Here is a 22028-nt window from a genome sequence, read left to right on the forward strand (position 1 = left end):
ACTTGTACTCCACACATCATTGTCCTTCCTCTTGGCGATTGATCGCTGACCACGCCCTCGCCACGCACCCTCTCAACTCGCAACCCCGTCACTTGCAACCCACTCGCATACTCGCCTCGTGCGACGTCGCCCCTCCTCGCCCTGTCCCTTCTCACGCGCATTTGCGATCTCTCTCACGCCCTCGCACACCTCTTGTCCTATTACCCATTCCCCTCACCCCCGCCGTATCACCCAATTGCCGACGGTCGACCATCACACATACCCACCCTAAACACACACATACACATACACACACACACACACACATATCGTATACTCATCGTCTTCACCCCATCGTCGCTCCAACAACCCCGGTCTCGTACTACAGATCGCTGTGACTTGCTTCCGCATCCTTCTCTCCCCAAACAAAAGACTGCAAGCCAGCCCAGTCCTCTATCATCCTTTGGTCTATCCGCAACTCGTTCCAACTCGTCTCAAAAGTTGATGCTTCACCTCAACGCGACATAACCCATCTTTCCCAACCGCACACTTCATCAACAACCGCCCAACATGGAGATGGACATGGACCTGGGCTGGTGTCTCACCTGCTCCAAGCGCACTGTGAGTGTCCCGGCCCTCTGTTCCGCCCACATTTCTGACGCCAGTATGATACCCGTAGCCCGTACTGCTCGGAACAGTGCCGCCAGCACGACCACTCGCCGAAATCTCAACCAAATGAGAAGCAGACCATCACGTCACCACTTCCTGCCAAGTTCCTGGCTCTTCCACCTACATCGGCCAACATTTCGCGCAACTCATCAGATCACAGGCCGAACAGCCGTCGCAGCCGCGGCGACTCTCAACGCCCAGATATCAGTACGCCAGCAGGCCCCGGTAAGGTGCTCTCGAACGAGGCTCGGGCGTCTTCCCCCGATCGTCACCACCAGCAGCGTGACCGCCGTGCCTTCTCGTTCCCCGCGTCAGATGAGAACGAGCATCCTACGCTTCCCTTTGTCCGCCAGGCCAAGGCCGTCAATGGCACACCCAAATCGTTCAAGAAGCTCCTCAACCTCTCGAGCGACATGGCTAAGCTGGCACTATCCACTGGCGCCAACACGCCCAACTTTGAGTCGACGTTTGATTCGACTTCTGACGGGTCCATCGACAACGATGTCCCCACTGTCGGTCGCCGCAACGGTTTCATGCCGTTCGGGGCCCATCACGCCCAGACGCTAATGCCATCACCTTGGCAACCTTCACCTATGCGTGTGCAGTCACCGGCGGCTTCGGCGCCTGTACAGAACCGGGCCCCCATCAACCCGCGCATTCCCATCGGCCGTATGGGGTCGTCGTCTCGGAGTCGAGAAGACATCATGAGCTGGGCGCGTGGCGTCGGGGACGCAGAAACGAGCCCCAACTCGGACGGCAATGAGCCTCGCTCTCAGGCGCACCGCAATCGTTGTCGCTCTCGTCGTGCGCTGACGCTCGCCAACCTCCCGCCCCCAAGCACCGAGTCACTTGACGAGCCTTCTCACGGGTCTACGCCTAAGGGATCTGTAGGGGCTCTTGGCGCGCTCCACATGACGTTCACTCCTGTGGTCAACGTTCTTCGTCGCGTCTCCATTGCAGCGATTCCTGCCGCCGACCAGACCCCTACGTCGTCTTCTCTTGGGCTAGCAGTTCCTGCTCCCGCCGAGGTGTCCATCGTGGACGTCGTCGTGGCGACGCGCGCAGAGGACCGCAACCCCGAGGGTGACACTCCTGCGCTGTCGACAATGTCGCTCTCCGAGGCCATCGACCCCTCAACCTCGACCGACATTGGTGACGCCATGGAGACTGTCACGGACGACTTTTCAGTTGTCTCGTCCTCTGTCGACCGCCGCACGTCTTTCAGCCCTCGCACTCTTCAATCCCAGCTCGCTCACGTCGTTCCCAAGCGGCCCACCGCCCCGGCGTTGTCGCAACGCCGCCGCTCGTCAATGCTTCCCATCAACCCTGGCACTGCATTCACGAGTCTATCGAATTATCTCCGGTCTCTCGCACCGTTTGCGATGCCGGTGACGTCTCTTGTACCGTCGTTCACCAACTCTCAGGGTGATGTGGTCAACACGGCTGCTAGCACCGAGATCGAGCGGACTGTTACGGCTACTTGCCCCACACCCGAGCCAAGTCGCCTAGCCTCACCCATGCCCACGACCAGCCTCCATGCCAACCTCGACGACGCCATGGATGACACGCTGCACGAGCGTGACCTCGTTCGCAGCGTTCCGATGGACATTGATCTCACGCGCAAGGCAGCAAACTTTCGTGAAGAGCGCAAGCGTGAGCGCGAGGAACTTGACCTTCTGAAGCGCGGTGCTGCGGCTCGCCCTCGCTCTCCGCGTCGCGACGACTCGCGATCGCCGTCGCCTGGGCCTGATCGCACCTCGGGCCGTCCGCAGTCGTACGAGGACGACGGTGACGATGATCGCCGTGGCCGTGGCCGTGGCCGGACTCGCGGTCGTGTACCTACCCCGCCCCAGCCTGACCAGGAGCATCACCGTGGCCGCCGTCGCGACCGCGTCAACGAGAGTCGCGACCGCAGCTGGAGTCCCGCTCGCGGCCGCCGGCCCTCGCGCAGTCGCTCCGCCCTCATCGCGGCCTTCGTTGGCGCCGATTAGCCTCCCAACGTGTACAATTTCATCTCGATACTCGATCCCCGACTCTTGATCTCTACTCGTTCCCAAGCCGCGTTGTACTACATTCACTCACACGGAAGAAGAAGAAGAAACAGGAAGAAGTAAAATTAAAACGACACATGTCTGCACCGCAACCACACTCTACACCATTCCCTACCGCATTCAAGCAGCCAGCGGTCGTCCATCGAGTGTCTCACGCATATCTTGCATATCGCATCACCACCTACCCATTGTCATTGGTATTCATGTCCGCAGCCCTGGCTAGGTCGACTCAAAACGGTCGGGCGTGTAACATCGGTTTATCCGTAGCATTGCACAGTGACATGTACTGTTTGTACTGTGCTGCGGAGTGAGCGATGAGCTAGAGGAGCTCGAGTGGCTTGTGACTGACACTGGCACTGGAGCTCAATGGGCTTCACTGCACAATGCACAGGAACGGGAACGCTAACAAAGTGTTACGGCCACTAGCGTGAGATTACGGCCACTAGCGTGAGATTACGGTCACTAGCGTGAGAGTGAGAGAGGAGTGAGAGTGGAGTGAGAATGAGAGTGGAGTGAGAGTGAGAGTGAGAGTGAGAGTGAGAGTGGAGTGAGAGTGGGAGTGAGAGTCGTGCCAAGGCCCCATTGCGAGTGATTGCGGGAACTAGGAACGGTGACCCTGTGGGAACGCTGATCTGAGTAAAAGCACTGGATTCTGTTGTCTTTACTTGACGACGGAATCTGAAACTTACAACATCACACGAGATACGTGGACATTGAGGTTTTGGATCCGCATCCCCCTCTTCCCTACCGCTTGTCAAGCACGCAACCACAAGTCAATGGTACGAGAACTCGAATCAGACATTCCACAGACTCCCTAATATCCCAGCCTGACAATGCACCTCGGTTTTCGGCCTCTCTCCCTGTCCTGCGTCCGGAAGTAACCAGCCGACAAGGTCAGCTGCCACTTGCCACGCCACACATGCCACGCCACACATGCCCGACGTACGTAGAACAATCCCGTGACCTATACACCACGAGAGGAACGAGAGCGGAGGCACAGAAAACCGGGGGGCCCGTAAGCTCCGTTTCCGGCAGTGCCTAAGCCATGTGAGTATGTCGAGAGCATGCCGAGCGTGCCGAGAACGTTCCGAGACATGGCCAAGGCGGGCTAGCCCTACCGTACATGCGCAATTACTGTAATGGACTTGCAGCTGCCATTCAATTTATTGAATCATCTGATAGAAAGCTTATGGCCTGGCAAGTCGAAGATCGGTTGTCCCGAGCCCTCCCAGTCCATCATTCGTCTGAGCCTCGGTTCTCATCCACGGAAACTCGGTTGATCCGAACTTGAACTCAGCTCGACTCCCTCGTCGGCCAATTTCGCTCCGGTCTCGTTTCTTCTACGCTCGCAAGTGCACCAAAGGACCCTGGCAAGTCACTGCGAATCGGCAGAACCCAGTTTTTCCTCGCACTCACGGAAACCATCTCCGCAGATAAGGCGGACATCCACCTCCGTCTCCATGACCTACGCAGACATTTTTCAGGCTGATCTCTAATCAAACCGCAGTCAAGGCGGACACGGCGTCATCTCCGTCCACTGTTGTGGTGTGCTGACTCGTTGTCCGCCCGCGTCTCCGTCAAGACGTAAGATTTGCCATCACAACTCTGAGGGATTTGGACCGCGAGGATGCCAACAAAAAGCGGGAGGCTCACGCCCCATGCACGCACACACACACGCACACACACACGCACACACAAGTACCTGCTGTCCTCACCATGAAGGACCTCCTCAGAGAGACGCCCTTCGGCACACTCGTGCGCCTCGTCGCACCAAGCGCCTTCCCCTACCCAGAGGAAGAACCAACCTTTACGGTTCCCGAGGTGTATCGCCCCCGGGGAGCTCTCGGCGTTTTCGACGAATCCGACCGCACCTTGGTCTCGTCGACAACCGACACCCCGAAACCCAAGGAGTCCGACTCAGATGCCTCGACCACCGCAGAGTACGCGTTACGCGCGTTCGAAGCAACTCCCGTCCCCAAGGGGATGTATGATCCCTTTGCTGAGCGTACCGCACACGCTATCGATCTCGCACCCGACGGTACCGTCCTCGTCACGTGGTATGGGCCAGACGACCCGTCCAACCCCCAGAATTGGAGCCGGGGGAAGAAGGCCTGGGCTGGCTTCGTCATCATGTACTACACGTTCGCGATCTACGCCGGCTCGTCGATTGTCGCATTCGCATTCGAAGACGTGGCAAACCACTTTAATGTATCGACCATCGTCGCCGCGCTGCTTCTCACCCTCTTCGTGGCCGGATACGCTGTCGGCCCACTCTTCCTTGCTCCGCTTTCCGAGATTGCCTCGATCGGCCGCAACCCACCCTACGTGGTGTCCATGTTCCTCTTCTGCATTTTACAGGTACCCAGCGCACTCACTCCCTCCTTTGCCGGGCTATGCGTCCTCCGCTTCCTCGCCGGCTTTATGGGTTCGCCTCCCCTCGCTACAGGCGGCGCGTCTCTCACCGACATTTTCTCGCCTCAGAAGGCAGGGTACGCCCTTGGCCTTTACGGTGTCGCGGTGGGGGTTGCGCCTGCCATCGCGCCAATGCTCTCGGGCTTTGCAATTGAGAGGTGGGGCTGGGAATGGGCTTTCTGGGAGATGCTCATGATCGGTGGACTCGGCTTCCTCCTCCTCTTCTTTGGACTTCCTGAGACCAATGCCGACACGATTCTCTACAAGCGTGCCGCTCGGTTACGCACCCTCACGCAGAGCGACAACCTACTATGCGAGAGCGAGATTCTCGACGCCGAAAAGACGTTCTCGGGCGTCATGTACGAAGCGCTCGCCCGCCCCCTCGAGATGACGGTGCGCGAACCAATTGTCCTCGCCATCAACCTATACGTTGGGCTCACCTACGCCATTCTCTACTCGTACTTTGAGAGTTACCCGCTCGTCTTCCACATGGGCTACGGTTGGAGTCTCGGTATGGCCGGTCTCCCTCTCCTAGCCCTGACTGTCGGCGGTATGTTGTCTTATGCGGTATACTGCATCTGGTCAATCTACGTCTGGGAACCACAGTATGTGGCCGCCAAAGGCCGCCTCGTCCCCGAAGCATACCTCCCCCTCTCACTATATGGGGCGTGGTGTTACCCCATCTGCCTCTTCTGGTTCGCATGGACAGCAAACAGGACACACTGGGTTTCGCCAATGCTGGCGGCGGGTCTGTTCGGCCTGGCAGACTGCTGGTCATTCATGCCCTACCTCAACTACCTCTGTGTCGCGTATCCCAAATACGCAGCCAGCGCTCTGGCCAGTAACGACTTTGTGCGCTCCATGATGGGTGCGGCTATGCCTATTGTCGCTTACCCGCTGTTCAACAACCTCGGCATCGCGTGGGGCAACTCTGTGCTTGGTTTCGCATCGGCTGCGTTCGTTCCCATCCCATTCCTCCTGTATTGGTACGGCCCGGCACTGCGCGCTCGCTCCCCAATGGCAACGCATATTGGCACGAGCAAGGACCCGCTGTGGGTCGCTGAGCGTCCAGACGCTGAGGCACGTGCCGAGTGACGAAGGACGAGTACGAGTAGACGTAGAGACGCGTCCCAGGGCGCGGTAAATAACCCATACTGTATCCATTGCATCTGCATCTCACCAACGCAATCTGTTTGTTTTCACCTGGGTGAGAGTCACGTAGTAGGGTGGTGGTTTCCTATGGCTAGAGGCAGTTTCCAATGATCGTAATGGCGCTGTGGCGTTAGTTCAGCTTCTGAACCTGTTGTGTATTTGTGTATGTCGCCTCAAGTCGACCCGGCACTGCGCCAGGTTCCAGCGCTGAAAAGCTGGGGCCAGTGTGTGATTCACCACGGAGGCTCGAGTCTCTCATGTAGAGGAAACGTGTTATACATGGATGTAGTCCTGCGCTCTCTGCATCTGCATATCTGGGCAGATGGCCGAAGAGCGCAATGGTGCAAAAGCGGCGAATGTGCAGTACAAACATTTGATTCCGTTGTGAGGTCATTTCGCCAAAACAAATCCCCACCACCCGAGTCGAACGCCAGACCTCTCACCAAAATTTCTGCGCCACACCCCATCCCCCGGCTAACCCCGACCGCTCGCCCCCTGGCAGGCTCCTTATAAACAACGCTCATCGCAATGTTGCTCTCTACGGGCCCGGTCCCGCCCAACCCTTACTACGGTGAGGACGGCGGGCATTCGACTGACTGGACGCGCTAGCCTCGCCATAAGCGCGCGCCTGTCGACGGGACACGGCTTCCCCCAGACCGACCGTGCGCGTTACCCCTCCCGCTATCACCTGCGACGCTCCGCGAAAGCGTCGACGTGTCGCAGAGGCGATGGGGCCGCGTGCGGCTTCCGTTATTCTATGTCCTGGCCTAGGTCGTCGACCTGTGAGGTTGTGGAAAAACCAACGGAATGACATTCTGTATTTTTAGTAGTGGATGGATGAAATTTGCGACCAGCGAGATGCGAGAGGTGGGAATGTGAGCGAGATAGCTGAGCACCCGGAGCGGAGAAGGATTGTGCTGACGCCGAGCACGACAGTGTTTGGTGGTTGTACGCAGAGCGGAGGCGGACCGATGACACGCCTGCAAAAGTTCAAAGCCAAGGTGGAGGTCAACCACGCTCACCAACACCCACCCTCCATCACCAAACTCGCTCATCACTCATGGCGGACAACGGCGGCACGGTCAAAACACGAAAGGGGCCAGCGTACGTCGCACGCCCCGCGACGCTGCCGTACACCCCCAAGCCGACACCGGTGACCCAGCATACGCGCCCGTTCTTTCGCGACCCGGCGCACACCCGCCCAACACGGTGGGGTCTCTACCGCCAGCTGCTGCGGGCGATGGGCGGTGCAGCGGCACTCAGTGCTGCGCGAACGGCAAGCGCAGTATCGAGCGCAAGCTCGTTGCCGCCGCGCACAGAATCCTTTTCCGATCCAGCTGAACCAACGCCCTCCCTCGACGCAACGCCCTCGCCCCTCCCTCACACCCACCCAACCATCCCCGCATCGCGCGTTATCTGCGGCTCGTCCTACTTTGCCGCGTTCCAGGGCACCGAGCATGTCAAAGCACGCAAGATGCCTCCGACGCAAGCGTACGACGGCTTTGCACCTCTTGCGCCGCTCTCCGGGCCCTTCCCCCATCTCCTCTCGTCGCTGCGGGCACGCTGGCGCACAGCGCGCGGCTGGACCTCGATGCGGGACACACGCGCCTTCCTCCTCGCCGAGGAATCGCTCCTCTCTTCCCTCTCTTCGGCCGATCCCATCCTCTCGAAGCGGGAGGATGTCCTCCGCGCATCCTACGACGCCTTCCTGGCCCTCCCCCCACCACCACCGCCGCCCCGCCCCCTCCTGACGGGCGGTTACCTGCGCCCATCGAAATTCTCACCCCCTCTCCCGCGGATGAAGCCGCAACCACAGCATATTGGCGCCATGTACGCTCGTCGCCAACGTAAGCACGAACAACGTATCTTGCGCCTCCGTGAGATGGTTGACCAGCGCAACGACATTTCACAAGAGGTGCGTCTCTGGCGCGACCTCGGCTTGGAGGACGAGTGGTCGAACCCCTTGGGACTGCCACATGGGGATGACAAGAGTGGAGCCAGCTGGACGAAGCCACTCGAGGCGCATGCCAAGAACATCCAGCGCTTGATGTATGCCGGCGTGAAGCGTGCACAAGCCGTGTATTCCCCCGAGGTTATCGAGCGCGTCAAGGATGCTCGGAGGCGGCGCGAGGTCTGGCGCCGAAACAAGGCCCGTAAGGCGCGCGGGGAGGAGCCTGTGTTTCCAGAGCGGAGCGACGGCCAGGAGATGGTAAGGGCAGTCAAGCGCGCCGAGCGCGAGGAGTGGTTGGCCAAGAAGAAGAGTCCATAGATCTCTCAACGAACATAGCATCCCATAGCATTCCATAGCACATGTATTCTACAACTCTACCTCCCAGTTCTCACCGACCAGCTCGATCCCACCCTCAGCGACATACGGGTTGGATTCAGTGAGCACGAACCCGCGCCGCCCATATATGTCCCGTGCGGCGGTGAGACACGAATGCGTCCATAACTCGAGGCGCTTAAACCCCATCGCGCGTGCATGCGCGAGCACCTCGTCGACCAGTCGAGCACCAAGGCCAGCCCCTCTGGCGCCGGGAGTGAGGCAGAGTAGCCTCAGCTTTGCCGTCTCGTCGTCGCGTCCACGCATCATGAACACGCATCCAACCCGCTCGCCTCCGCGCTCGGCGATCCACGAACGCATGCGCGGATCCTTGTCGCGCGCAAAGTCAATAACGACCTGCGCGGCCAAGATCTCAAAGTCGCGGCCCCACCCGTACTCGGCGAAATACTGGGCGCCGTGGATCATCGCGACCCAACCAATATCGCCCGGCTGCAGACCGCGGAAGGTTACCTCATCCTTGGTCTCCAGTTCTTTGACCTCCTCCTTGACGACCGAGTCGTCGAGCAGCCGCCTCACAGTCGAGAGGGCGCCCATCAACTCATCCCTCTCGGAGGGCCCTAGGGCCGCGAGCATGTCGCCCGCCTGCGCGTGGCTTCGTCCCTCGAGGGGAGCAAAGGCGTCCAGTCCAGCCTGGGTGAGGGAAAGAAGACTCTGACGCCCGTCGCGGGGATGCGGAGTACGGAGGAGCCATCCGCGCGCCTCGAACCGCTTGAGGATACGGCTGAGGTATCCGTTATCGTGACCGAGGGTACGAGCGATCTCGGTGGCCGTGGGCGCGCCGTCGGCAGGGTGGGCGAGCTCGTATAGTACACGCACGTCGGTCAGAGATAGGTCCGACGACAGGTACGGGCCAAGCACGCCGGCCTGGCGCGTGTAGAAGCGGTTGAAGGCGCGGAGCGCGTGGATGTCCTCTTCGCTGGGAGTGATGCCGTTGGTTGTCATTTCGTGGGGGATTGGTGACTTGGGAACTTGGGAAAAAGGAAGGGGAAAAGGGTCAAGTGCCGTTTAGTATATGTGTTCCTTGTGGCGGTTTGCTTAGCCACAAGTCTTGCCAAGTGAGGGGATGGAAAATTAGTTGCCAATGGCAACTATCTCATATCATCATCTATTTGGTTCCGCACGACGTCACATTCACGGCGTCCTCGGCCTCCACTCCGGTCTTCCTCTGTCCGTACATCTTCTTCCTCTTCAAATGGCAATATGCCAGCCCCACCAACACCCTTCCACATCCTGCGCGCGCACGCTGCGCCCCTCTCGACTCTATATTTCACGCCCGGGAACACGCTCCTCCTGGCAGGCGACCAGGATGGCGTGGTGAGTGTATCGGATCTGCACTCGAGGCGCGTCGTGGTGAGCTGGATGGCGCACGACGGTGGTGTTCTGGGGATAGGAGAATGGAAAGGAGGGGTTGTTAGGTGAGCTCGTACCCAACAAGCTGACCGCAGCCAAGGACGCGATAGCGCTGTCCGGTTCTACGCCCCCCTCACCGAGGGCAAGCCCGAGCTCGAGCGCGAGATGCCCGCCAACGCGCTCAACTTTTGCGCCTTCTCCCTCGCTCACCTCCCTAGCGGTGGGAAGGAGGAGGCACTAATGGCACTTCCGAACCTGAGCGACTCGGAACTTGTGGGTTAGCATAGCATATGATTGAACTAACCCGGCCAGATCGACATCTATGCCGTGCCGTCGCTCGACAGGATCGGGGCGGCTGTCAACTTCGTCCCCCGTGCCAAAGACGGACGGACCGGTCTGGTTATGGCACTGCATATCGCTGTCCTCCCAGGAGAGGAGGAGAGGATAGCCCTCCTCGCAGCATACGAGGACGGCCGCGTCGAGCTGTGGACGTGTTCCCTCACCGCCCTCCTCGCACGCCCGAAGGAGTGGGATGGGCGCAAAGCGGCCGATGGGCTGTGGACGCGGGTGTGGGAGGGCAAGGCACATAACGAGGCTGGTGAGGCAGGCGAAGGCTAGTAGCTGAGTACAGTCATGGCCATGGCGGTGGACCGCGAGTTCGCGCGGGCGTTCACGGTCAGCGCTGACCACCGGGTTGTGCGCGTCGACCTCGCTGCGGTGAGTGGGTGTGGCTTCAGCTGGATGTGTTTGTTTCAGCTGACGTCAGGCCCTTGCTGGCGGGGAAGCGATCAAGGCGTATTCCACGCAGCAGATTGGTAACGCAGCGCTTGCGGTGTCGGGCGACGGGCGTATCCTCGCTGTTGGCGGATGGGACGGGAAGTGAGTGCCTCTGAATCGAGACTCTAATCGAAGTGACGGATCGCTGACACCAGAATCCGCTTGTTCTCAGCGGCAACACTCAAACCTCTCGGCACGCTCGCGTACCACCGCGAGTCAGTGCAGGCTCTGGCTTGGGGTAGCCCTGAGCCTGCGCCACAAAGCCGCGGCACTCCAACTCTCGGCGACAGCGACTCGGACAGCGAAGATGGGGGGGAAGCCGACGCAGGAGATCCTGCGAACTGGCTCGCAAGCGGCGCCAAAGACAGACGCATCGCGCTCTGGAACATAGACATTGCGCGATAGCAGTAGTAGACACAATACATGATCTAGCCCGGCAGCCTACACCCACATGCACTCAACAACCCACTACATACGCCGCTGCTGCTCGTACACCGTAATGGCCTCGTCGACCCATGGCAACGTAAACATGTCGCTGCGGCGCAGGTCCTCCTCGCGCACGCTCGCGCCGTTGGCACCTGGCGCGCCGATCTGGTACCCGAGCATCTGGTCGAGGTCGCGTGCCTGCGCGGCAAGCCAGTTGTGGATGAACGCATGTGGAGAGGCACTGAGTGTCAGCGGATTCGAGCCTACGAGAGTTGGACTTACGCAAACGACTCGAGGAAGTCGCGCTTTTGCTTGAGATCGCGAGCAAAGTACGCGAGCTCGCCCACCTTGTTCTCAAGTGCGACAATCTCGCTCCCCGTCGGTCCCTCGAACTGTTGCACAATCTGAGCCATGCGACTCTTGAGCGGGTCCTCGATCTCGATGGGGATGTCGAAGCACTGTGGGCTCACGTTGGCCTCCTTGTCCACGCGGATTGTGTATGGGATCACAACTGGATCCGGGTGGGCGAGGCAGCGCGTCACGAGCTCGGGGATCTGGTGGAACTGCACGCCCTCCGAGCCGTGTGGGAACACCTTCTCGAGCCCGCCAACGGGGCGCACCATCGTCGAGTCCTCCTTGTCCTGCGCGCCGGCCGCCTTGATGAACTGCCACACGGCGGCCATGATCTCAGCCCGCGATCCCTCGCGCACGCTAATCAGCTCCGAAAGCGGGGCGAGCACCTTGTACCGCTCGGGTGAGTGGGCGATGTGCATCACAATGCGGCACTTGACGTTGGTGTCTCCGCGGCGGAGGACCTCGAACGCGTCGAGCGGCGCCTGGTCCGCGCGGGGGTGCCACTCGACCACGTTTCCTTCCGGGAATGTAGGCGACTCGCGGTGATCGAACTCGACGACAAGCGAGCGCAGGAACGTTGACAGCTTGCGCTTCGTCTTATCCAGGCGGTTGTTGCCCGTCTATCGTTAGCGTTCTCCGTCGTAGGACTTACATCCAGCATCCGCCCCTCTATCCGAAGCACCCATCCGGCAACGCCCGCCCCCGAGTCGGTGTCCACCTCCTTCCCTCCCTCCTGCCACGCCTGGTCGTGTGCGGTGTTGCTCACGAAGACGCGCAGAGCGCGCTTTATCCGCGAGCTCCGGCCCAGCGCGTCGTTGATCTCCGCCTTCTTCCGCAGCAACGTCCAGTCCAGTTTAGCCTCCATGCGCACCAGCTCGGTGAACGCTGGGCTGTCGGGTACTAGTGCTTCAAGTACGTGCGGCGGAGGGAGGGGTGCGCGCGGCTTGCGTTCCTGTCCCGCAGCCATCCGCGCGGCCGCCGCCATGGCTGGATTGGCGATCATGCGGCGCGTAGCCTCGGTGTCCATCTCGGCGGGGCGCTTGATGCCCGCAGTTTGGGGGAGCGACATGACAGAGTATCCAGAAAACGGATGGCGCTAGGTATATGGATGGAATTCGATTGCAACATGGCGATCCCACGACAACAACCAACACACGGCTTGAGTGGGAGAAATGCTCCCGCTATTAGCGGAAGCAATTTGCTATGGTGGACGATATGGAATCGCGCACTGTTATCATAGCTCCTTACCTCGTCTGTCATCTCATTCTTTGATCCTCTGTCTCTGAAACTCGGCACCAGCGACTCAAACGCGCTCGGCTCATTCGATGCCAGCAAGCCGACTGGAAAGCTGGTACACTGACAGCTCGCAGACTGCCGCCAAATCACATTCCGTCTCCTTCCGCACCTCTCTCCTTTGTTCCCCCGCCTGCGCTTCGCCCTTCATTCTGCTCGGTGTGGAAACCTCGAGAGACACAGAGAATATCTCTGTTGACCGTTCCCTTCTGTGTGCTGGACTGGGACGGGCTTTCAGAGGAAGAGCATGGCCCTCAGCGCCCCTCCCAAGGCGAAAGGGAGCGTCCTTCGTTGATCGGTCGCGCTCTTGCTGCTGGAGCGATGTCCTTTACTCACGTAGGTACATTTTTGTGTGTCGCGGTTAGCTGGTGAACCTCAAGCTCTGCGGCCCGGCAACTTGCTGCTCCAAGCTGCGTTGCGTCTCGGCGTCCTCTGTGTCTCCTATCTATCCATGCATTTGTTTATGACAACACGTTGTAAGCTTACCGTGTACGTGACTTTGTTGATGAGTCCCGCGACCGCCCGACCCCATAGACTAGTGCATGTCGTTTAAGAGCTGTAGAGCTTTGGGAGGGTGCGAGCAAGTGGAACCCAACAAGTTCACCTCGCACCCACGCGATCGGCACACGAAACCAAATTACTCCCGTTCCGAAAATCCCAACCCGAGCGCCGCCGTCTAACGGTCTCGATCTCCTTGAGCTCACTATCTATCCTCCATTGACCACCACCATGGCTTTCAGGCAACTGCGCAGCGTGCGCGCCCTCCACACGACTCCTCTCGCGCGCCAGTCAGCTGCCGAGATTACCTCCGACTTCCTCGCCCGTCTCACCGCCGACTCGAACGGCCGGAACGCCGGTCAGTCGCAGGCCAACACGGCTGCGCGCGGCATGATCGGCTCGGTTGGGTTGCGGCACAGCGCGAGCGAGGACGGCCGTAGGCAGTTCCGTCCTAACGAGGTGAGTTCATCTCTTAGGGAGAGAAGGAGGTCGCGAAAGGAGCCCACGAAGTGGTCAACACCGGCTGAGCCAAACCCAAGAGTCATCTCTTCGGCCCGCTGGTCATGGCCTCCATTTGCGCACCACCGCCAGTGCCTGGGGCCGATGTTCATGCTTCAGCTTCGTTGATCTTTCCAGTTGCTAATGCCAGTTTGCCGAGCCTCATGTCTTCAAGGAGTCCGACCTCTACCCGACGCAGAAGCCGCGCCCCAAGGCTCCTCTCCTCGGCCCGTCGAAGCGCGTCGCCAAGCAGATTGACCCCTTCTTCATCCGCAAGTCCAACGCGCTCGACCACTCCGTCAACCCCCTCATGAGCATGGCGTTCATCGACTCGTTCGGCCGTATCAAGGGCCGCAATGAGACCGGCCTCACCTGGCGCTCGCAGAAGATGGTCGGCAAGATGGTGCGCCGTGCGCGTGCGATGGGTGTCATCCCTCACTGGGCCAACCGCCCAGCACCTGGCGGACTGGGAGAGCGCGACTTTAACCGCTTCAGGGGCTCGAGGAACTAGGTGTATGCATTTACGTAGGTGGCATAGGAGTGGGCAGTGACTTAAAGAGGAGTACTCACTGTATGGCAGGGTGGCGAGGGAAGGTGGGGTTGGGGTATACGGTTGACTGTAGTGATGGCTGCAACTGGTTCTCTGTAGGGGCTGCACTCACCTTCCTCGGTTTACTCATCTCTCTCTCAACTCTTTTTAACCTTCTCTCCTCTTTCCACTCACTTTGCCTTTCCTCTATTCACGTTTACTGTGTCACCTGGCCTCTCCATATCCTCACTACATCCTCCTTCCTCCTTCCTCCTTCCTCCTTCCTCCTTCCTCCTTCCTCCTTCCTCTCTCATACAACTCACTCACTTGTCAACTCGTCAAGTATGGTTCCGGACGCATCCCCAGACACGTCGTCGATCTCGACTTCGTATCGCAGTGCGTCGACCTTCCCTCCCCTACAGCCGTCGCGCTCGCAAGCCCCGTTGCTGCACTCTCGTACGTGTTCATTCACATTATTCCAGTCAGCTAATGATAGCAGCCTACGGCCGCCTCAGCGACGACGGCTTTGCGCACCCCTTCCTCCGTGCGGGCACTCCAACCACAGCTAGAGAGGAGGACGTTTCAGGCGTGTCCAGCAACACTACCGACCCGGCCACCCCTCGTGCTTTGCTGGAACGCTCGCTCTCCAACGATCGGACCGCGACACCCGTTGGCTTGCAGGTCACAACCCTCGCCTTCCTCGCGGCCAATGTTGCGGAGCTGAGCGCCACCGTGGCTTCGCTCGCCGACAGCGTTAATGGCATGCGCGCTGCGGTGGAGCCCAAGACTCTTCCCTTCCTCAACTCCCCCATCGGGTCACTAGGGTTGCTTACGACCATGGTCACGGACGCTCTGGCCGAGACCAGGCAGATGAATGAGGCCAACACGGCAGGTGTGGCGTCGCTCTCAGCGATGCTCACCTCTCTTTTGGCGCGTGTCACAACTGTCTCGACAGGCATGGAGAGCATGCGCACGATGCAGCAGCATACCCACGAAGTGCAGTCCACCGCCTTCGGCCTATTCCAGAAGATGATGGAAGAGCTGAAGAATGCGTCCACAGCAGAGAGTGCTTCTCTGGCCTCACTTGCGTCTCTCACGACGACGCTCGACGAAATGCGCGCCGAGCAGTCCAGCCGCTTAACAGCGCAGGTTGACACTCTGCCTTGTCTCCTGCCCACACTTAACGACATCCTCAACGACACCAAGCACACAGTCAACACATTCCGCGTCGTTGAGGGTCTCCGTGAAGACCATAACACCACTGCCCAGGTGCTTCAGGAGATCATTGAGCAGACCAAGCCCGTCGCGTCCCTCGCGGCGGACATCGAGATAGTCCGCCTCCATCTGGAGAAGCGGGCGGCAGCCTCTCAGACGTCGACGCCTCCCTTATCCGGGGATGAACTCTCCCCTGAGCACGCGGGGACTACGGTCGACAGCAGCGAAATCGCCTCCCTCACGTCGGCTCTCGACACCATGCGCAGCCAGCTCGAGAACGCGCAGGCCGAGGCGGCCGAGCGGGAAATGATCCTTATCAAGGAGAAGGACAAGCTCATTGCAGTTCTCGCCAATGAGCGCCAGGACCGCAGTGGCGTCGAAGCCAATCTCCGGCACACCATTACGGAGCTGGGCCAAGAACGCGACGGGGAGTACACCACCGCCGCTGCGGAGCGTGCTGCGCGCGCTCAGGCTGAGGCGGACAAGACCGAGGCCCAGCGCAAGCTGTCAGAGTGGATGGCTGGGCACCCAGCGCCCTTCGACACGCCGCAGCCCACCATGGACGCGCCGCAGATCGTCGCCGACAAGATCACTGTTGACAAGACCCAGTCCGCCGTGCACAAACCGCGACCGGTCGTTGACAAGCCTCGTCCTCTATCTGCGGCTGCAACCTCGTCCACGGGTTCTGCGGCACCGTTCGTCAGCACAGAGCCCTCTCTACAGCCCTCCCTACACAGCAACAAGTCGAGGGAATGGCACAACGCCCCCTTCCCTCCTCTCCCTCAGTTCCCTAACTACCGCCTGCCTCGCTCGGGCTCTGGAGGGCGCCCCGTCAAGCCGCGCGACGGTTATACCGGGCGCAGCGGTGGTGGGTATCTGAGCGGCTGGAAATCTGGCGGAAACCGCTCAAACTATCGCGAGAATGCCCACCGTGCCAAATCCCGCGAGAGCGACTACGATGTCGATCCTCGCGAGATCAGCAAAGGCACCAACCCTCGCGACGCGCGTGCTGGTGGATACCGTGCCAACAAACACGGCAACGGCTGGTAGATTCGGGCTGTGATCGCCTCAAAGATGAGTTGCAGAAGGCAGCAGGCTGTGGCGAAGTGAGTCCAGTGACACCTGAACGGCATCTATTAGGGCAGTGACCCACAGAGTGAAAAAAAACAAGCGTACAGTAGCAATTGTAGAGCTGATACAGAGCATCATGAATCATGCGAGCCGTCCCGCACACCCATCAGGCTCCGTTTGATGTTCGGGTGCGCACTGTGGACCCGATGGGAAGGTGCTAGGCGAGAACCGCGCAATGAGGATGCGAGGGTGTGCAGAGCAGAGTGCCGATTCGTCACTGTTGCTGACGGGGTGAGGTGCGGAGGGCCGGTGCGAAACGCGATTGTGTGTCGCGACGACAGGGCGCATCGACAGGGCGCAGCAGCAAGGCGCAACGATGCTGCAGCCGTCACATCATCATCATGGAGGGGTTGTACTGTATCAGTTGCACACATCTTGGCCTCCCTCACTACTCACCAATGATTTTGTTTTGTTTTTACGAATTTTTATTAACAAACGTCCACAGCTCGAGTATATAAGCATGACGGGGAGAGAGGCCTGACTCGAGGAGTGCAGGAGGGGAATACATGCAAGGCGGGTGATGGCTGATGCGTTTGGGTGAGACAGACAGAGTAGTGGATTCCCGACACTTTGGTATGAGAAAGCCCAGCTCGCCTGATCACCGTGCCTCCTCTTCACCTCACAACCTTCCTAATGCCTCCTGACAGCCAAAAGGGTTGGCTGAGCAACTGAATGCCCTGTTGACGAGAGTGGGATTCGAACCCACGTCCGAAGACTGCGGAGATGCTGTAGACCAAATCACACTCTCGTTAGATTGGACAGTCACCTTAACACAGCGCCTTAGACCGCTCGGCCATCTCGCCGATGATACTCTGCTTTTTGTGGGACGTGTCGTTCAGTAGGTACTGCTGTCCGCGATGCGAGTTGTGCGACGGAGGGCGGGTTTGGCCTAGAGTTGTAGGGGTCACCCGTAAGTACATCCTCGCACCAGGGTGAAACGCCGCCCTGTCTGATCGCGACATCTATATCAGACACGCAAAGGGGTTCACATTGGTGCGACATATACATATGGAGGTTGCACCTCTATTTTGGCGGAACGCTAGCAGGACAATGGGAAGGGGATGATGTGAGGGAAGTCGCGAAGGCGGGCGACACGAGGCCATGCCGTCGAGTGCTTCGATCACTACCCCACACATAAAGGACACATCCAATTCACAGTCAGTCACATCCTCAACATGTCATCTGACACACTATTCACATCGTTTCTCAACAGTAAGTTGTGGACCGGTGTCGCTGATCTAGTCTCTCCGATTGACGGTAATCTCGTCTCGATAAACGCCTTGCTTCCACCTGTCCAGGGGAGGTCAACCATGCCACTTGCTAGCGAGGACAAGGCTCCCGCAAGCTCGGCCACCACGGCTCCAGCTATCACGTCCCATGACCGCGCGGTGTATCCCTCCACCAAGCATTCTGGAGTGTTCTCGCGGTTCAAGGATTTTCCAGCCCCGTTTCATACGCCAGAAGCTGGCAGACATGAATCTCTCAGCAGCGACAGGCGTACACCGGACATGCTCGCAACCCCCACGCTCTACCCGGTTCAATCCACACCCCGCAACCAGACAGGGGAGACCCACTTGGAGATCTACACTCCCATCCAGGGCAGCACCCTGCCCACTGGGGATAAGCCCCAGCCCGTTGATGTCGTGCACTTCCGCGAGTTGTCAATTATCGACGAGGAGAGCGTCACTGGCCTGAGTGACGTTGACACCCAGCAGCATGAGAATGACACCCGCCCCCAACTCGCGACGCAGATGTGCGTGAACCAGGACCTCGGTATCCAGCTTGCGGGGAAGAATAGGTACGTTGACCAGTTGGTTATTGAGGGCCACGCGATGGCACACGATCTCGAAGAGATGCGGTTTCTCCGCACCCTGGTCGGCGAAACAGGTGTAATCCTGCGAGAGAGTGCAGCCCTGCTGAAGGAGAATGAGCGCTTGACGGACGAGAATAAGCGGTTGCGCGAGCAGCATGCTGGCGGACAGTCAGCGCGCCAGTGGCAGTCCAGGCACGACAAGCTTGCCTCGCAGGTAAAGGCTCGCCAGGCAAAGCTGGCTCCCAAGGCGAACAAGGCCAGGATGATCCACGCGGACCTCGACGAGGCTCGGTCGATGGTAGGCAAACTCCGCTCGCAACCCGCTACGTGGGTCAGAGCCAACGTGGAGGAGTGCGCCCAATGCGAGGTCAAGGCTGCCGAGGTCACAAAGTTGAAGAACCGCCTAGTCGAGAACACAACCTTCGCCAACGCGCAGATCCACGGGGCTGTTGAGGAGATAAAGGCCCTCCGTGTAAAGCTCGAGACCCAGAAGACCCTCACGGAAGAGAGGGAGGCCAATGCCGGCAAGTTACCGGCTGATGTGGATGCCCAGTGGCAATCCAAGTACGACGCAAAGGAGGCCGAAGTTGCGGCTCTTCGAGCCGATCTCGACGCCAAGACTACGGACGTAGAAGCGTTGATGTGCATGGACGGGGACACGACGGCGAGGGTGTTGCAGACTAAATGCAATGAGATGGGGGCAGAAGTCGCAGCGTTACGCACCAAGCCCGCCCAGGCCTCAACGGAGGAGACCGCGACGCAGCGACAGTTAAGCCACAACGCTGCCCTGTTCAAGAAGTGGCAGTCAAAGTATGACATTCTCCACCGTGAGGCGGCTGAGTACAGGAGTAGACTCGAGCGCCAGGCTGCCCTCACACGGCTGTGGCAGTCAAAGTACTACAAGCTGCGCTTTAGCGGGCAGATTTAGGGTAGGGGAGTGGGGCTACCGAATCAGGTAGAAGAATCAGCAGTCTCCGCCATGTACATACATTCGATGAAGTCGCTGCACAGTGTAAGCTCGTACAGTGGCTTCCAGAAAGTATCTGTTCCACACTCACCTCTACCGGATGGGATGTTATCTGGCACGCTATGACGGGGACCACGTCCTCTCAGGAGGACACTTGGTGTTGGCCATGTCAGGAAACCGATGGCTGCTCCATAACAATTCAGGTGCTAATGGTTGGCCCCATTGTATCTACGTAGAGTCAACAACAGTCCTAGAACCGGAACCGAGTCAACTCCCGGCGCTCAAGACACAGCCCAGCCGTTGACCGACCCAAACTTCTACCGACGCCGCCACGAACCGCGTTGGCTTCCAAACCGCACCACAGATCGTACAATGTCCCCAACACCTATCCCAGAGAGACTGGAGCATTGATTAGAATATTTTTGTTTCCGATGGAATATTCATATGAATGAAGTGGAAACGTCGTGAAACAAGAAATAATCGAATCTTTCCCATTTAAAGATATGAGGAGATAGATGAAGCTCCAGGGATGTCGCTGTATGACTTTTGAATCGCAATTAAATTCGTTTGGCGGGTGACATCAAAAGAACTCTGTTCGACCAGACCTCATGTAGTGGACCTCGCCGCGGAAGCAAAATGGACCTCCACCGCGGGACCAAACTTTGGGATGTCACCCTACGCCTTTATGCATGACCCTCTTTGACAACTTGGCCTTGCCAACAAGGGCTTCCCATAACGGTGGGCGCTGAGGGTGAGTGACAGGCCAACCGGTCTTGCCAAATGGGAGCCGTGCGAGCTTGGGGCCGAAAATGACATCGTCCTGGGTATCCTGGGCACGCAATTCGTCGGGCTCGACGAGTCCTACGACGGCGAGCTTCAGCTTGGGGTTGTCCCGCTTCTTGACCGCCCTGCCGTACATCTTCGCGATCTGGTCGAAGGTGCTGATGACATTCTCCGGTTGAGGGATCTCGATAAAGTGGAGGAACTACTTACCTCGAAGTTGGGGATCGGCGCTGTGAAGGGTGGCGCCGTGACGATTATAGATGCTGCCGCCGGGCAAGACGTGTCCAACGACGCAGCGGGACCGTTTGTAGCCGGGGTCGATGTTCTTGAAGTGGAACGCGAACTCCTCGATGGAAGGTGGAGTCTCGATGGGGACCTGGGACTCGACGGTGGGCGCAAATATCTGGTTGGAACAGAGATACGAGACGTTGGCGACGATGCGCTTCGGGCCGTCCGTAACCGGGGGGCCAGAGAGGCTGAGCCCGAGCAGCCAGTCACTTGGTTTGTTGGGGTTGGGGTGGCATGGGGCCTTGAGCACCACAGTGTGGAAGGGGCTTCAACAGAGCAAGGTCGACGTTCGGCACGCGCAGGACCTCAGCGTTGGTGGCGCCAGCGAAAGAGGCGCCAAGGGATCTCAAGCCCGAAGATCTCGAGCCCGTACTTTTCATTGACGTCGAAGACGGGGCAATCCTGGAGTTTAGAGACGAGATTGTCAGGGATGGCGTCATTGGCAGGCGTCTGCTGTTTGTCTGACGGTTAGCAGACAACACGAATGGACATACCCTGGTGGCCGTTGGTCATGGTTGCCAGAGACCGAGAGTATGTCGAACAAGTTGGAGAACGTTAAGAAGAGAAACACGGTGACGGGTGTAAGTGTGCGTCGTCGTTGTGGGCGAGACTCATCCGTAGAGGAGGGACAAGAACGAGTGGGACTCTTCTGGGGGGATATGGACGAAGGTGCGGATGTTGGCGAGGAAGGTATGTTCCCATCTCGCACTTCACTCTTCACCTCACTTCCTGTCCACAGTCCGCCGCTCGACCTCCCTGGCCCTGGGCAAGCATCACAAGCCCTACAATGGAGCCAAGAGCCTCAGACGCTGCCCATCAACGGAGAACGCAACTGAGCCCAACCAGACCCAACGTCAACACTACGGAAGACAGGAACAAGCCCGACCGTCACTCTCCTGGCGTTGTCAGCCTGTCATCGAGTCTAGGGAAGCGCACTCGAGGTTACCGGGCTCGAAGACGCTGTTAGGTCACATTCAAAGCGAGTGCGACGTGTCAGACGAAGACAGGGGTGGGTGACGTGGATGATGGTGTTCGGCTGACTCGACTGACTTGCCTTCCTCGTCCCCCCTCGTGTGCCATCGCCCGCAGCCTTGGGACTTGAGGATGTGACATGCTGGACGTCTGCACATCCGTTAGCAGCACTCACTCATTCTGACCCTTGGACGGCGAGGAAGGTCGGATTGAGCTGCGAGGACGCTCCAGCGCCAGACACAAGGTTACGGAGGGAGAGAGGCTGCCACACACGGATAGGTGCGAGGTGCCATGCGAGGAGCAGCGGATTCTGCATGCCGTGCGCAAGCGATGGCATAGATGGTGGATATGGTGACGCTGAGTGACGCAGAGTGATTTTGGCGGGAGCAGGTGACAAGTCGGTCGGAGATGGCCGCCTCGGCCTGTCACTCGCACCGCTCGGCGGCCCATGTCCGAGTCGGGGCAACGCGATAAGGGTGATCGCGACATTGGTCGAGTGGTGCTCGCTCAATCTGGAAGGCACATGT

General features: G+C 59.1%; 10 protein-coding genes across 10 annotated transcripts; 7 read left to right on the forward strand and 3 right to left on the reverse strand.

The window, feature by feature from the left end:
• Positions 1–549: 549 nt before the first annotated feature.
• Positions 550–2639, forward strand: CcaverHIS019_0407960 (uncharacterized protein; the record flags this gene model as incomplete). The annotated part of the gene is made up of 2 exons (XM_060600670.1): positions 550–600; positions 645–2639. 2 exons carry the CDS (start codon positions 550–552, stop codon positions 2637–2639), a joined length of 2046 nt encoding a protein of 681 aa, XP_060457241.1.
• A 1776-nt stretch (positions 2640–4415) lies between these two features.
• On the forward strand, positions 4416–6206 carry MDR1 (uncharacterized protein; the record flags this gene model as incomplete). The annotated part of the gene is made up of 1 exon (XM_060600671.1): positions 4416–6206. One exon carries the CDS (start codon positions 4416–4418, stop codon positions 6204–6206), a length of 1791 nt encoding a protein of 596 aa, XP_060457242.1.
• A 1117-nt stretch (positions 6207–7323) lies between these two features.
• On the forward strand, positions 7324–8532 carry CcaverHIS019_0407980 (uncharacterized protein; the record flags this gene model as incomplete). Its single annotated transcript, XM_060600672.1, has 1 exon — positions 7324–8532. The coding sequence occupies one exon, from the start codon at positions 7324–7326 to the stop codon at positions 8530–8532; it is 1209 nt and encodes a 402-aa protein (XP_060457243.1).
• A 48-nt stretch (positions 8533–8580) lies between these two features.
• On the reverse strand, positions 8581–9549 carry CcaverHIS019_0407990 (uncharacterized protein; the record flags this gene model as incomplete). Its single annotated transcript, XM_060600673.1, has 1 exon — positions 8581–9549. One exon carries the CDS (start codon positions 9547–9549, stop codon positions 8581–8583), a length of 969 nt encoding a protein of 322 aa, XP_060457244.1.
• A 364-nt stretch (positions 9550–9913) lies between these two features.
• asa1 (uncharacterized protein) lies at positions 9914–11139 on the forward strand (the record flags this gene model as incomplete). Its single annotated transcript, XM_060600674.1, has 6 exons — positions 9914–9921; positions 10053–10230; positions 10270–10555; positions 10589–10674; positions 10724–10836; positions 10890–11139. The coding sequence occupies 6 exons, from the start codon at positions 9914–9916 to the stop codon at positions 11137–11139; spliced, it is 921 nt and encodes a 306-aa protein (XP_060457245.1).
• A 63-nt stretch (positions 11140–11202) lies between these two features.
• ssr3 (uncharacterized protein) lies at positions 11203–12583 on the reverse strand (the record flags this gene model as incomplete). The annotated part of the gene is made up of 3 exons (XM_060600675.1): positions 11203–11401; positions 11443–12134; positions 12167–12583. The coding sequence occupies 3 exons, from the start codon at positions 12581–12583 to the stop codon at positions 11203–11205; spliced, it is 1308 nt and encodes a 435-aa protein (XP_060457246.1).
• Positions 12584–13536: 953 nt separating this feature from the next.
• On the forward strand, positions 13537–14314 carry CcaverHIS019_0408020 (uncharacterized protein; the record flags this gene model as incomplete). The annotated part of the gene is made up of 2 exons (XM_060600676.1): positions 13537–13764; positions 13955–14314. 2 exons carry the CDS (start codon positions 13537–13539, stop codon positions 14312–14314), a joined length of 588 nt encoding a protein of 195 aa, XP_060457247.1.
• Positions 14315–14676: 362 nt separating this feature from the next.
• On the forward strand, positions 14677–16597 carry CcaverHIS019_0408030 (uncharacterized protein; the record flags this gene model as incomplete). The annotated part of the gene is made up of 2 exons (XM_060600679.1): positions 14677–14788; positions 14832–16597. The coding sequence occupies 2 exons, from the start codon at positions 14677–14679 to the stop codon at positions 16595–16597; spliced, it is 1878 nt and encodes a 625-aa protein (XP_060457248.1).
• A 1589-nt stretch (positions 16598–18186) lies between these two features.
• CcaverHIS019_0408040 (uncharacterized protein) lies at positions 18187–19419 on the forward strand (the record flags this gene model as incomplete). The annotated part of the gene is made up of 1 exon (XM_060600680.1): positions 18187–19419. One exon carries the CDS (start codon positions 18187–18189, stop codon positions 19417–19419), a length of 1233 nt encoding a protein of 410 aa, XP_060457249.1.
• Positions 19420–20141: 722 nt separating this feature from the next.
• On the reverse strand, positions 20142–21042 carry CcaverHIS019_0408050 (uncharacterized protein; the record flags this gene model as incomplete). Its single annotated transcript, XM_060600681.1, has 4 exons — positions 20142–20203; positions 20452–20717; positions 20903–20990; positions 21024–21042. The coding sequence occupies 4 exons, from the start codon at positions 21040–21042 to the stop codon at positions 20142–20144; spliced, it is 435 nt and encodes a 144-aa protein (XP_060457250.1).
• Positions 21043–22028: the final 986 nt, after the last annotated feature.

This window comes from Cutaneotrichosporon cavernicola (assembly GCF_030864355.1).
Source record: "Cutaneotrichosporon cavernicola HIS019 DNA, chromosome: 4".
Lineage (NCBI taxonomy): Eukaryota > Fungi > Basidiomycota > Tremellomycetes > Trichosporonales > Trichosporonaceae > Cutaneotrichosporon > Cutaneotrichosporon cavernicola.